We start from the raw sequence: 16,005 nt of genomic DNA on the forward strand, positions 1-16,005 counted from the left end.
ATTAGAGGTGCATGTAACAGGGGTAATACAGTAATCATGGTAATACAGTAATACAATAATACTTTAATCACATATATGCAGTAATAATGCAGCAATGTGCATTATTATCATCATAGGCAGTCCCTCGGAGTTGAGGATGGCTTGTTTCCACTCTAAACTTGAGTTCTCAGGTGAATGAAGAGTCCAATGCAGGAGCTACAGTCTCTGTCACAGGTGGGGCAGACAGTGGTTGAAGGAAAGGGAGGGTGGGGAGTCTGGTTTGCCGCACACTCCTTCGCTGTCCCAGCTTGTTTTCTGTATGCTCTCAGCGATGGGACTCGAGGTGCTCAGCGCCCTCCCGGATGCTCTTCCTCCACTTAGGGGTTCCCAGGTGTCAGTGGGGATGTTACATTTTATCAAGGAGGCTTTGAGGGTGTCCTTGAAGCATTTCCTCTGCCCACCTGGGGCTCGATTGCCGTGTCGAAGCTCCACATAGAGCACTTGCTTTGGGAGTCTCTTGTCGGGCATGCGGATGATGTGGCCCTCTCTGTCATGTATTCAACCAGCATCCCTTGGGAGCACTGTATATAAGCCGGCCCCTAAAGCCTGTTCCTCACTCTGGAGTGTCTTATTAAAGACTGAGGTCACTGTTACTTTAACCTCCCTATGTGCAGCCTCATCTGTGTTAGGAACACAATAACTGGCGATGAGAATACGAATCCAACGCAAAGATGCAGCAAACTGTAGGCATCCTGGAGAAGTTCTCGGAGGGTGAGGATTGGGAAGCCTATGTCGAACGGCTAGACCAGTACTTTGTAGCCAACGAGCTGGATGGAGAAGGAAGCGCTGCATAAAGGAAAGTGGTCCTCCTCACAGTCTGCGGGGCATCGACCAACAGCCTCATGAAGAATCTTCTGGCTCCGGTGAAACCCACAGATAAGTCGTATGAGGAGCTGTGTACACTGGTTCGGGAGCATCTTAACCCGAGGGAGAGCGTGCTGATGGCGAGGTATCGGTTCTACATGTGCCAGCGATCTGAAGGTCAGGAGGTGGCGAGCTACGTCGCTGAGCTAAGGCGACTTGCAGGACAATGTGAGTTTGATGGCTACCTGGAGCAAATGTTCAGACGTTTTTGTACTGGGCATTGGCCATGAAACCATCCTACGAAAACTTTTGACTGTAGAGACACCGACCCTCAGTAAGGCCATTGCGATAGCACAGGCATTTATGTCCACCAGTGATAACACTAAACAAATCTCTGCTAGTAATGTTCATAAATTAACTGGAACTGTGTTTGCGAGCAGAAATGTACAGGGCAGAACCCACAAGTCTGCAACTGCCAGCAGGCCTCAGGTGACCCAGATGACTGAGTCCCCAACAAAGGATGAAAGCAAGGCAATTCGCACCTTGTTGGCATTGTGGAGACTTCCATTCAGCCTATTCATGCCGCTTCAAAGGGTATGTTTGAAAGAGCTGTGGAACAATGGGGCACCTCCAACAAACGTGCAAACAAGCTGCAAGTTCTGCAAAACCTGCTAACCACCACGTGGCAGAGGAAGATCAGTCCATGGTGGATCAAAGCAATTTCGAGTCTCAGAGAGAGGAGGCAGATGCTAAAGTACACGGGATGCACACATTTTCGAACTATAATGCTAAAAGTAAAATTGAATGGCTTACCCGTAGCCATGGAACTGGACACTGGCACTAGCCAATCCATCATGAGTAAAAAGATGTTTGAGAGACTGTGGTGCAACAAGACACTTAGACCAGACCAGCCCTGAGCCCCATTCACACGAAACTGAGAATATACACCAAAGAGCTTATCACTGTCCTGGGCAGCGCCATTGTCAAGGTCATCTACGAGGGCACGGTGTACGAACTGCCACTCTGGATTGTCCCGGGCGATGGCCCCACACTGCTTGGAAGAAGCTGGCTGAGCAAAATCGGCTGGAACTGGGATGACATCCGAGCGCTATCACATGTCGATGAGGCCTCATGTACCCAGGTTCTTCACAAATTTCCTTCCCTTTTTGAGCAAGGCATTGGAAACTTTGCCGGGGCGAAGATGCGGATCCACTTGGTCCCAGAGGCACGAGCCATTCACCACAAGGCGCGAGCGGTACCTCAATAGCAAGAACGCCCTTCCTCAGATTAGGAGACCAAAATTGAACACAATATTCCAGATATAGATAGGCTAAGTGAGTTGGCAAAAATTTGGCAGATGGAGTATAATGTGGGAAAATGAGAGGTTATCCACTTTGGTAGGAAAAATAAAAAAGCAAATTACTATTTAAATGGGGAGAGATTACAAAATGCTGCAGTACAGAGGGATCTGGGGGTTCTTGTGCATGAAACACAAAAATTTAGTATGCAGGTACAGCAAGTGATCAGGAAGGCAAATGGAAATTGCCTTCTTGATCACTTTATTGCAAGGGGGATAGAGAATAAAAGCAGAAAAGTCTTGCTCCAACTGTACAGGGCGTTGGTAAGACTACACCTGGAGTACTGCGTGCAGTTTTGGTCTCCATATTTAAGGAAGGATATACTTGCTTGGAGGCAGTTCAGAGAAGTTTCACGAGGTTGATTCCTAAGATGAAGGGGTTGTCATATGAAGAAAGGTTGAGTATGTGATTGGGCCTATACTCATTGGAGTTTGGGAGAGAGTGGAAATCGAGCTGGACAGGCTGCAGCGCGAGGGCATCATCTCCCCAGTGGAATTCAGCGAGTGGGCCAGCCCGATTGCTCCAGTACTCAAAAGTGATGGCACGGTCAGGATTTGCGGCGATTATAAAGTATCTATTAATCGTTTCTCGCTACAGGACTCGCTACCTAAGGCAGATGACCTATTTGCAACGCTGGCAGGAGGCAAGACATTCACCAAGCTCGACCTGACTTCGGCCTACATGACGCAGGAGCTGGAGGAGTCTTCGAAGGGCCTCACCTGCATCAACACGCACAAGGGACTGTTCATCTACAACAGATGCCCGTTTGGAATTCGGTCAGCTGCAGCGATCTTCCAGAGAAACCTGGAGAGCCTATTCAAGTCGGTACCACACTCGGTGGTCTTTCAGGACAACATATTGGTCATGGGTCGGGACACCGCCGAGCATCTACAAAACCTGGAGGAGGCCCTCCAGCGACTGGATCGTGTAGGACTGCGGCTGAAGAGGTCGAAATGCGTCTTCATGGCACCAGAAGTGGAGTTTTTGGGGAGAAAGATCGCGGCGGACGGCATTCGGCCCACAGACATCAAGACAGAGGCTATCAGGAACGCGCCCAGGCCACAGAACGTCATGGAGCTGCGGTCGTTCCTGGGACTCTTCAACTATTTTGGTAACTTCCTACCAGGGTTAAGCATCCTTTTAGAGCCCCTACATGTGTTATTGCGCAAAGGTGAGAACTGGGTATGGGGAAAAAACCAAGTAATTGCTTTTGAGAAAGCCAGAAACATTTTATGCTTCAACAAGCTGCTTGTATTGTATAACCCGTGTAAAAGACTTTTGCTAGCATGTGACGTGTCGTCGTACGGAGTCGGGTGTGTATTACAACAAGCTAACGTTGCGGGGAAGTTGCAATCTGTCGCCTATGCTTCCAGGAGCTCGTCTAAGGCTGAGAGGGCCTACAGCATGATTGAGAAAGAGGCATTAGCGTGTGTGTTTGGGATAAAGAAAATGCATCAGTACCTGTTTGGCCTCAAATTTGAGCTGGAAACTGGTCACAAGCCCCTCACATCCCTGTTCGCTGAAACCAAAGAGGATAAATACTAATGCCTCAGCCCGCATACAAAGGTGGGCACTCGCGCTATCAGCGTATAATGATACCATCCGCCACAGGCCAGGCACCGAGAACTGTGCGGATGCTCTCAGTCGACTACCATTGCCCACCACGGGGGTGGAAATGGCCTGCAAACTTGTTGATGGTGGCGCAGCCCGCAGATTTGTTGATGGTCATGGAAGCGTTTGAAAATGATAAATCACCTGTGACGGCCTGCCAGATTAGGACTTGGACCAGCCAAGATCCTCTGCTGTCCCTAGTAAAATAAACTGTGTACTGCATGGGAGCTGGGCCAGCATCCCTGTTGAAATGCAAGAGCCAATCAAGCCGTTCCAGCGGAACTGGACTGGAACTGATGTCCAAGGGGGAACATTTGCTAATGCAGTTCAGGAGTGTTTAAACTAATATGGCAGGGGGATGGGAACCTATGCAGCGAGATAGGGCGAAATAATATGGAGTCAGAAACAGATGGTAGAAAGGTTAAAAAGCAATAGTGGAAGGTCGAGTAAACAAAGGCAAGAAACAAAAAGGGCCACACTACATCATAATTCTAAAAGGACAAAGGGTGTTAAAAAATCAAGCCTGAAGGCTTTGTGTCTTAATGCAAGGAGTATCCGTAATAAGGTGGATGAATTAACTGTGCAAATAGATGTTAACGGATATGATGTGATTGGGATTATGGAGACGTGGCTCCAGGATGATCAGGGCTGGGAACTCAGCATCCATGGGTATTCAACATTCAGGAAGGATAGAATAAAAGGAAAAGGAGGTGGGGCAGCATTGCTGGTTAAAGAGGAGATTAATGCAATAGTTAGGAAGGACATTAGCTTGGATGATGTGGAATCTATATGGGTAGAGCTGCAGAACACCAAAGGGCAAAAAACGTTAGTGGGAGTTGTGTACAGACCTCCAAACAGTAGTAGTGATGTTGGGGAGGGCATCAAACAGGAAATTAGGGGTGCATGCAATAAAGATGCAGCAGTTATCATGGGTGACTTTAATATGCATATAGATTGGGCTAACCAAACTGGAAGCAATACGGTGGAGGAGGATTTCCTGGAGTGCATAAGGGATGGTTTTCTAGACCAATATGTCGAGGAACCAACTCTGGGGGAGGCCATCTTAGACTGAGTGCTGTGTAATGAGAGAGGATTAATTAGTAATCTCATTGTGCGAGGCCCCTTGGGGAAGAGTGACCATAATATGGTGGAATTCTACATTAGGATGGAGAATGAAACAGTTAATTCAGAGACCATGGTCCAGAACTTAAAGAAGGCTAACTTTGAAGGTATGAGGCATGAATTGGCTAGGATAGATTGGCGAATGATACTTAAGGGGTTGACAGTGGATGGGCAATGGCAGACATTTAGAGACCGCATGGATGAACTACAACAATTGTACATCCCTGTCTGGCGTAAAAATAAAAAAGGAAGATAGCTCAACTGTGGCTATCAAGGGAAATCAGGGATAGTATTAAAGCCAAGGAAGTGGCATACAAATTGGCCAGAAATAGCAGTGAACCTGGGGACTGGGAGAAATTTAGAACTCAGCAGAGGAGGACAAAGGGTTTGATTAGGGCAGGGAAAATAGAGTACGAGAGGAAGCTTGCAGGGAACATTAAGACGGTCTGCAAATGCTTCTATAGATATGTAAAGAGAAAAAGGTTAGTAAAGACAAACGTAGGTCCCCTGCAGTCAGAATCAGGGGAAGTCATAATGGGGAACAAAGAAATGGCAGACCAATTGAACAAGTACTTTGGCTCGGTATTCACTAAGGAGGACACAAACAGCCTTCCGGATATAAAAAGGGTCAGAGGGTCTAGTAAGAAGGAAGAACTGAGGGAAATCCTTATTAGTCGGGAAATTGTGTTGGGGAAATTGAAGGCCGATAAATCCCCAGGGCCTGATGGACTGCATCCCAGAGTACTTAAGGAGGTGGCTTTGGAAATAGCGGATGCATTGACAGTCATTTTCAAACATTCCATTGACTCTGGATCAGTTCCTATCGAGTGGAGGGTAGCCAATGTAACCCCACTTTTTAAAAAAGGAGGGAGAGAGAAAACAGGGAATTATAGACTGGTTAGCCTGACATCAGTAGTGGGTAAAATGATGGAATCAATTATTAAGGATGTCATAGCAGCGCATTTGGAAAGAGGTGACATGATAGGTCCAAGTCAGCATGGATTTGTGAAAGGGAAATCATGCTTGACAAATCTTCTGGAATTTTTTGAGGATGTTTCCAGTAGAGTGGACAAGGGAGAACCAGTTGATGTGGTATATTTGGACTTTCAGAAGGCTTTCGACAAGGTCCCACACAAGAGATTAATGTGCAAAGTTAAAGCACATGGGATTGGGGATAGTGTGCTGACATGGATTGAGAACTGGTTGTCAGACAGGAAGCAAAGAGTAGGAGTAAATGGGTACTTTTCAGAATGGCAGGCAGTGACCAGTGGGGTGCTGCAGGGTTCAGTGCTGGGACCCCAGCTATTTACAATATACATCAATGATTTAGATGAATGAATTGAATGTAATATCTCGAAGTTTGCGGATGACACTAAGCTGGGTGGCAGTGTGAGCTGTGAGGAGGATGCTAAGAGGCTGCAGAGTGACTTGGATAGGTTAGGTGAGTGGGCAAATGCATGGCAGATGAAATATAATGTGGATAAATGTGAGGTTATCCACTTTGGTGGTAAAAACAGAGAGACAGACTATTATCTGAATGGTGACAGATTAGGAAAAGGGGAGATGCAACGAGACCTGGGTGTCATGGTACATCAGTCATTGAAGGTTGGCATGCAGGTACAGCAGGCGGTTAAGAAAGCAAATGGCATGTTGGCTTTCATAGCGAGGGGATTTGAGTGCAGGGGCAGGGAGGTATTGCTACAGTTGTACAGGGCCTTGGTGAGGCCACACCTGGAGTATTGTGTACAGTTTTGGTCTCCTAACTTGAGGAAGGACATTCTTGCTATTGAGGGAGTGCAGCGAAGGTTCACCAGACTGATTCCCGGGATGGCGGGACTGACATATCAAGAAAGACTGGATCAACTGGGCTTGTATTCACTGGAGTTCAGAAGAATGAGAGGGGATCTCATAGAAACATTTAACATTCTGATGGGTTTAGACAGGTTAGATGCAGGAAGAATGTTCCCAATGTTGGGGAAGTCCAGAACCAGGAGTCACAGTCTAAGGATAAGGGGTAAGCTATTTAGGACTGAGATGAAGAGAAACCTCTTCACCCAGAGAGTGGTGAACCTCTGGAATTCTCTGCCACAAAGTTGTTGAGGCCAATTCACTAAATATATTCAAAAAGGAGTTCGATGTAGTCCTTACTACTAGGGGGATCAAGGGTTATGGCGAGAAAGCAGGAATGGGGTACTGAGGTTGAATGTTCAGCCATGAACTCATTGAATGGCGGTGCAGGCTCGAAGGGCCGAATGGCCTACTCCTGCACCTATTTTCTATGTTTCTATGTTTCTATGAAAGGACGAGCTGTCCATTCAGGCAGACTGCCTGTTGTAGGGTAACCGCGTAGTACTACCAAAAAAAGGCAGGGAGATGTTTATCTCCGATCTCCACAGCACACACCCGGGTATAGTAATGATGAAAGCGACGGCCAGATCCCACGTGTGGTGGCCGGGTATCGACTCTGACTTAGAGTCCTGTGTACGGCAATGCAGCGTATGTGCTCAGTTGAGCAACGCGCCCAGAGAGGCACCACTAAGTTTGTGGTCCTGCCCCTCCAGACCATGGTCGAGGATCCATGTCGACTATGCGGGCCCGTTTCTCGGTAAAATGTTCCTTGTGATGGTGGATGCTTTTTCAAAATGGATTGAATGTGAAATAATGTCGGGAAGCACCGCCACCGCCACCATTGAAAACCTGAGGGCTATGTTTGCCACCCACGGCCTGCCTGACATACTAGTCATTGACAACGGGCCATGTTTCACCAGTGCTGAATTTAAAGAATTCATGACCTGCAATGGAATCAAACATGTCGCCTCGGCCCCGTTTAAACCAGCCTCCAATGGGCAGGCAGAGCGGGCAGTACAAACCATGAAACAGAGCCTTAAACAAGTCACAGAAGGCTCACTCCAAACCCACCTGTCCCGAGTACTGCTCAGCTACCGCACGGGATCCCTCTCGCTCACAGGGGTGCCCCCGGCTGAGCTACTCACGATAAGGACACTTAAAACCAGACTGTCGCTGGTTCACCCCAACCTGCATGATCAGGTAGAGAGCAGGCGGCAGCAACAAAATGTAAACGATGGTTGTGCCACTGTGTCACGGGAAATTGATCTGAATGACCCTGTGTATGTGCTAAACTATGAACATGGTCCCAAGTGGATCGCGGGCACTGTGATAGCTAAAGAAGGGAATAGGGTGTTTGTAGTCAAACTAGACAATGGACAAATTTGCAGAAAGCACCTGGACCAAACGAGGCTGCGGTTCACAGACTGCCTTGAACAACCCACAGCAGATACCACCTTTTTCGAGCCCACAACACACACCCAAAGGATCAACGACACCACGCCGGACCAGGAAATCGAACCCATCACGCCCAACAGCCCAGCAAGGCCAGGCTCACCTCGCAGCCCTGCAGGGCCAACAACACGCCAGCCCAGCGAGGGCACAGCCAACACACCAGAACAGACATTTGTACCAAGGCGGTCCTCCAGGGAAAGAAAAGCTCCCGACCGCCTCTCCTTGTAAATAGTTTTCTTTTGACTTTGGCAGGGGAGGGGGAGTGATGATGTGTATCTGTAAAGAATGCACTCCCATGTTCCGCCACCAGGGAGCTCATTCCCTGAAGTTCCAAGGGATCCCAGCATCCCTTGGGAGCACTGTATATAAGTCAGCCCCTAAGGCCTGTTCCTCACTCTGAAGTGTCTTATTAAAGGCCGAGGTCACTGTTACTTTAACCTCCCCGTGTGCAGCTTCATCTGTGTTTGGAACACAATATGACCGAATAGAGATCTTTAAAATTATGAAAAGTTTTGATCGAGTGGATACAGAAAGAATGTTTCTACTTGTGGGGAAGAGCATAACTAGAGGCCGTCAATGTAAGATAGTCACCAAGAATGCAATAAGGAATTCAGAAGAAACTTCTTTACCCAGAGTGGTGAGCATGTGGAACTCACTACCACAGGGAGTGGTTGAAGCGAATAGTATAGATGCATTTAATGGAAGGCTAGACAAGCATATGAGGGAGAAGGGAATTGAGGGTTATGCTGATAGATTTTGATGAGAAAAAACAGGAGGAGACTCAAGTGGAGCATAAACGCGGCAGGGACTGGTTGGGCCGAATGGCCTGTTTCTGTGCCCTATATCCTGTGTAATCCGATGTAAGCTTAATGAAATGATTGAGTAGAGAAGGCAGGCATGGATTTTAATCCAAGATGACGTCGTGGATTGAAAGAATAGTCCTCAGCAGAAGAAAGTGTCAGTGGGCACACCTCTAATTCTTACAGGATCCTCAGTACATTTTAATTCATGCCCAATAATATTTGAAACCTAAAACTATAAGATGTCTGACAAGCTGTACTATAGCACAACATAACTGCTCCCGTTGTTTTGTTACAGTTAGGAGCCCACGCCATACTAACTCGAGGCTCAATTCCTCCCGATCAAAAATTATCCATGGACAAAATTAGTTTCTTTCCAGGAGTCACATTATTGGTCCAGGACCTGACAATTTTCAGATCCCCAATAATTTTCGAAGTCTCTGCTCACTGTGCTGTTTGACTCCTATGTTGCTTGTCGCAGGTCACAGTCAGATAAGTAAAACGCAAGTGCCATCCGGTGGTAGAAAATGTGAATAGCAATATCTCAATACACTGTCCCATTTACTCAAGTTTGCTGTTGATCACATATATCACAGGCTCCCAGCACTTTCTGAGCCAGTATTTGTGCAGTGTGCCCTTCGTGTTCAATAGTCACTTGAGATCAAAATTTATGCCTGACTTCCCAACTCAATTAAATTAAGTCAATTGTTTAAGATGATTAAAGGCATTGACAGGGTAGGAAACTCTTTCTGCTGGTGGTGGAGTTCAGAGCAAGGGGGCATAACCTTTAAATTAGAGCTAGGCCATTCAGGGGTGACAGAAAGTTTGGTCGGTTAAGGGGCCAAAATTGCCCCCCTTTTTAAGGCCTGTTACCAGAGGTGGTAACAGAGCAGTCAGGCCTTACCGACCTGGGGCAGGTCGGCAGCGCGGCGGTGATGGACACTGCCCCGATACTGCCTCCAACAGCACCTGAAAGTGCTGGGAGGCGGTTTCTTGAACTAACAGCTGAATTTTCCGCCTCTTCCCTCCAACTCCCACTGGGCACTAAATTTCCAGCTAATTCGAAATGCCCACCCCAGTTTCTTGCTGAGGGCAATTTTGGCCTATAAGTCTTTCCGGGCATCAATTGAAGAAAATTCTGGCTAATTCACAACTTAGTCAGACAGGCCTCCCTAATGTCATTCTTGGCTCTCTGACCTCTTCCATCATCTCCACTTGAATTTTCTCACACACACACAAGCAATTTTGCCCATGTGGTTCTTCACATAAATTCACATTTCTACTCTGACTACCAGTGCTACGTGCTAGTCAGAGTAGAAATAGCAGGATAGCTCTCATGAATACGTGGCTTGAGAAGTGGTGCAAGATGGAGGGTTTCAAATTCCTGGGACATTGGAACCGGTTCTGGGGGAAGTGGGATCAGTACAAACCGGACGGTTTGCACCTGGGCAGGATCGGAACCAATGTCCTAGGGGGAGTGTTTGCTAGTGCTGTTAGGGAGGAGTTAAACTAATATGGCAGGGGGATGGGAACCTATGCATGGAGACAGAGGGAAATAAAATGGGGGCAGATGCAAAAGATAGAAAGGAAATAATAAAAGTGGAGGGCAGAGAAACCCAAGGCAAAAATCAAAAAGGGCCACATTATAGCAAAATTCTAAAGGGACAAAGAGTGTTAAAAAGACTAGCCTCAAGGCTCTGTGCCTCAATGCGAAGAGTATTCGTAATAAGGTGGATGAATTAACTGCACAGGCAGCTATTAATGATTATGATATAATTGGGATTATGGAGAATTGGCTCCAGGGTGACCAAGACTGGGAACACAACATCCAGGGGTATTCAACATTCAGGAAGGATAGACAGAAAGGAAAAGGAGGTGGGGTAGCGCTGCTGGTTAAAGAGGAAATTAAGGCAATAGTAAGAAAGGACATTAGCTTGGATGATGTGGAATCTGTATGGGTAGAGCTTCAAAATACCAAAGGGCAGAAAACGCTAGTGGGAGTTGTGTACAGACCACCAAATAGTAGTAGTGAAGTTGGGGATGGCATCAAACAAGAAATTAGGGATGCATGCAATAAAGGTACAGCAGTTATAATGGGCGACTTTAATCTACATATAGATTGGGCTAACCAAGCTGGAAGCAATGTGGTGGAGGAGGATTTCCTGGAGTGTATTAGGGATGGTTTTCTCGACCAATATGTCGAGGAACCAACTAGAGAGCTGGCTATCCTAGACTGGGTGTTGTGTAATGAGAGAGAACTAATTAGTAATCTTGTGTGAGGCCCCCTCGGGAAAAGTGACCATAATATGGTAGAATTCTTTATTAAGATGGAGAGTGACAGTGTTAATTCAGAGACTAGGGTCCTGAACTTAAGGAAAGGTAACTTCGATGGTATGAGACATGAATTGGCTAGGATAGAGTGGCAAATGATACTTAAAGGGTTGACAGTGGATAGACAATGGCAGACATTTATAGATTACATGGATGAACTTCAACAATTGTACATTCCTGTCTGGCGTAAAAATAAAAAGGGGAAGGTAGCTCAACAGTGGCTAACAAGGGAAATTAGGGATAGTGTTAAATCCAAGGAAGAGGCATATAAATTGGCCAGAAAAAGCAGCAAACCTGAGGACTGGGAGAAATTTAGAATTCAGCAGAGGAGGACAAAGGGTCTAATTAGGAGGGTGAAAATAAAATATATGAGGAAGCTTGCAGGGAACATAAAAACTGACTGCAAAAGCTTCTTTCGATATGTGAAGAGAAAAAGATTAGTGAAGACCAATGTAGGTCCTTTGCAGTCCGAATCAGGTGAACTTATAATGGGGAACAAAGAAATGGCAGACCAATTGAACAAATACTTTGGATCTGTCTTCACGAAGGAAGACACAAATAACCTTCCTGAAGTACTAGGGGTTTGAGGGTCGAGCGAAAAGGAAGAAATGAAGGAAATCCTTTAGTCAGGAAATTGTGTTTGGGAAATTGATGGGATTGAAGGCTGATAAATCCCCAGGGCCTGATAGACTGCATCCCAGAGTACTTAAGGAAGTGGCCCTAGGAATAATGGATGCATTGGTGATCATTTTCCAACATTCTATTGACTCTGGATCAGTTCCTATGGACTGGAGGGTAGCTAATGTAACATCACTTTTTTCAAAAAGGGAGAGAGAAAACAGGGAATAAGCCTGACATCGGTGGTGGGGAAAATGTTGGAATCAATTATTAAAGATGTAATAGCAGCGCATTTGGAAAGCAGTGACAGGATTGGTCCAAGTCAGCATGGATTTATGAAAGGGAAATCATGCTTGACAAATCTTCTGGACTTTTTTGAGGATGTAACTAGTAGAGTGGACAAGGGAGAACCAGTGGATGTGGTGTATTTGGACTTTCAAAAGGCTTTTGACAAGGTCCCACACAAGAGATTAGTGTGCAAAATTAAAGCACATGGTATTGGGGGTAATGCACTGACATGGATAGAGAACTGGTTGGCAGACAGGAAGCAGAGAGTCGGAATAAACGGGTCCTTTTCAGAATGGCAGGCAGTGACCAGTGGGGTGCTGCAGGGTTCAGTGCTGGGACCCCAGCTATTTACAATATACATCAATGATTTAGATGAATGAATTGAATGTAATATCTCGAAGTTTGCAGATGACACTAAGCTGGGTGGCAGTGTGAGCTGTGAGGAGGATGCTAAGAGGCTGCAGGGTGACTTGGACAGGTTAGGTGAGTGGGCAGTATAATGTGGATAAATGTGAGGTTATCCACTTTGGTGGCAAAAACAGCAAGACAGAATATTATCTGAATGGTGACAGATTAGGAAAAGGGGAGGTGCAACAAGACTTGCGTGTCATGGTACATCAGTCATTGAAGTTTAGCATGCTGGTACAGCAGGCGATAAAGAAGGCAAATGGCATGTTGGCCTTCATAGCTAGAGGCTTTGAGTATAGGAGCAGGGAAGTCTTACTGCAGTTGTACAGAGCCTTGATGAGGCCACATCTGAAATATTGTGTTCAGTTTTGATCTCCTAATCTGAGGAAGGACGTTCTTGCTATGAGGGAGTACAGCGAAGGTTCACCAGATTGATTCCCGGGATGGCGGGACTGACATATGAGGAAAGATTGGATCAACTGGGCTTGTATCCACTGGAGTTTAGAAGAATGAGAGGGGATCTCATAAAAACATATAAAATTCTGATGGGATTGGACAGGTTAGAGGCAGAAAGAATGTTCCCGTTGCTGGGGAGTTCCAGAACCAGGGGTCACAGTCTAAAAATAAGGGATAAGCCATTTAGGACCGAGATGAGGAGAAACTTCTTCACTCAGAGTGGTTAACTTGTGGAATTCTCTACCGCAGAAAGTTGTTGAGGCTAGTTCGTTCGATATATTAAAAAGGGAGTTAGATATGGCCCTTACGGCCAAAGGGATCAAGGAGTATGGAGAGAAAACAGGAAAGGGATACTGAGTTTGAATGATCAGCCACGATCTTATTGAATGGCGGTGCAGGCTCTAAGGGCCGAATGGCCTGCTCCTGCACCTAATTTCTATGTTTCTATGTCTATGTTTCTATCAGCAAGATATTTGTGGGAAAGAATGAGTTAGATTAGAAGGCAGTGCAATGAGTTGCACTTAGGCCAATGCATTTACACTTCAAGCCATTGGGCAATGATGATTCTGGCTGGATTTGCACTGAGGACATCATTTCATCCCGTGGGAATTTTACTGGCAGTGTCTGCTGTCTGTCTTAGTTCAATGGCTCAGGGGACCATGTGATGCAGTACTGACTTGAATAGACCAACAAAGTGCCAGTTTCCATCCCTAATCAGCACTGAGTCACTTGACCTCAGCAAGGGGGCAACTAGCTTTAGTATGTCTGGGCAAGAGGGGGGAAATTAGCCATGAGCTTCACTGCTGATTGAAACCTGCCAACCCCTGCTGGAGATACACCTGTGTGGATGCTGGGCAAAGGCAAGATCAGACTTAGCGATGATGGTCCCCCCAGGACTGAATAGGCTACTGACACTCTGGGCGGCCTCATGGACAGGGCACCAGAAGAATGTGAAACTGTGTCCTAAGAGGAGTCGCTTCGCTTGAAAGAGAAGCTGAAAAGGGGTAAGGGTGGTGGAATTGTTGGGACATTTTCCATTTCAGTAATGGCACACCAGAGGAGGGACTTGAGTGGACTTTGGAGGGATGTGAATCTCACGGTGACCATTGGATGAAACATGCACCAGAACATTTAACGTAGACTGGTCATAAAAGGGAGAATTATCGCATCGACCGCCTGTTACTCAGCCCGCCTGACTTTCCTTTCCAGGGTGTGTAACAGGCAGCCGACCCGATGTTGCCTGTTTTATGCCTGAAGTTGAGAATTTCGCCCACAGATAAGTGAATGCAATGGCTGGAGGGTTAGATCCCTAAATGGAGAAGGAAATGAAAATGGGAGGGAAAATAAAATCAGGCATTGCAAATGGCACCAATAGGGAAAATCTACGTCTTTCTTTATCTGTGTCTAAAATAATTGATGATTGCACTTAACAGGTATGTGAACAAAGATTCAGCATCAATGTACGTCACCAGTTCAACATCCACAACTACAAGGTGCCAACTTTCTGCGATCATTGTGGCTCTCTGCTGTATGGGCTGTTGAGGCAAGGAAAACAGTGTAAAGGTAACCAGCTCTATCTTCCTTTAGCTCCTGAGGTAAAGGAAGTTCAGAAGAGTTTGTACATTGACAGAGAGGGGTAGGCTTGGCCAGCAAGAGGCTCTCACACTACACTTCTCAATGTACCAATAGTGAGTGGAGCAAGGAGTGTCACTGCCAACTTGTGTGAGAAAGCACATGGCTTGGGCTGTCTCACTCTCTGGAACATGGAGAGGTTAGCAGGGGAGGGGTGAGGAGTGGAGATGGAGTGGCGAAGAGCAGGGCAAAATATTTAGCTGATTTTGGGGTATCGGAAGATTTGTGTCTACGATTAGATGAGGCAAAAAACTTGACCACTACACTGTGAATGGAGCCCAAGAGCGTCCTTTACACTTGCGTTGAATTGTTTCCTCACTGCAGTTTTCAGAAGATGTTTCTAAAATGTACCTGAGGATGACTAGTCAATTAATAGTTCTGTTATGCATGTCAGCTTCGCTCAATCAGTAGAACTCATCTGAGTTAAAAGTTTGTGGGGGGAATTTCGACTTTGAAGTCAATGAAAATTAAAATAGAGAGAGGTATATAATGGACGGCTGATTTGATGTCAGCCATTTTATACTATCGCCCAAAGTCAAAATCACCCCCTGTGAATTTAAGTCCCAAGCAGTGCAGTACTGAGGGAGAGCACTGTATTGTCACAGGTGCCATCCTTTCAATGAGATGTTGAACCAAGATCCTGCCTTCGTGTTCCAGTGGACATTAAAAGATCGCAGAACATTATGTGAGGGAGGTTCTGCCATGTCCAAGGTTCATCTCATTGCAGTTTGTTGGATGTTGCTGGCAGCTTACAGAACAATAATTGCTGCATTCTGAAGAGCAGTTCATTGTGTGCCAACTTTCTTTGGCTTTTTCGTGTAAAGTTACAACCCACAGAGCCAATAGAAAGGCTCGTTTCGTATCAGAGATGCAATTCCCTTGATCAACATGCTATCATTGGAATCGTAACCGTAATGACTACAAGAGATCATGATCGGCAGTAAATCAAGCATGCCCAAGTGTAGGAATCCATTCCATCACCTTTATACAACTTAAAGTTTGAGCCCTCCTATAAACCACAGCAACTGGATAAATTCCATCCTGGGCATAATCGTAGAGTTGTGGTAATGAAATGGAAAGCCTGTCGTGTGGCCCCACTATTAAAGACAATGAGCACAGTGTGGTCCCTTTTAATTAGAACAGTTTAATAGATGCCCTGTCAGTATAAGAATCCTGAGGTCACATAGGCTCCTTTATCAAGGGAGTCAATTGCTTGCTGATGATTATTTGAAGGGAGT

The 16,005-nt window shown here is 46.1% G+C and overlaps 1 protein-coding gene across 1 annotated transcript in view; it reads left to right on the plus strand.

Moving 5' to 3' along the window:
• Nucleotides 1-16,005, plus strand: part of LOC139263409 (protein kinase C epsilon type-like) — a 321,784-nt gene that overhangs the window by 207,242 nt on the left and 98,537 nt on the right. Inside the window, exon 7 of the mRNA XM_070879471.1 lies at nucleotides 14,569-14,698. Coding sequence (XP_070735572.1) covers nucleotides 14,569-14,698 — 130 coding nt within the window. The remainder of the gene's footprint in view (nucleotides 1-14,568; nucleotides 14,699-16,005) is intronic.

This window comes from Pristiophorus japonicus, chromosome 4 (genome assembly GCF_044704955.1).
Source record: "Pristiophorus japonicus isolate sPriJap1 chromosome 4, sPriJap1.hap1, whole genome shotgun sequence".
NCBI lineage: Eukaryota > Metazoa > Chordata > Chondrichthyes > Pristiophoridae > Pristiophorus > Pristiophorus japonicus.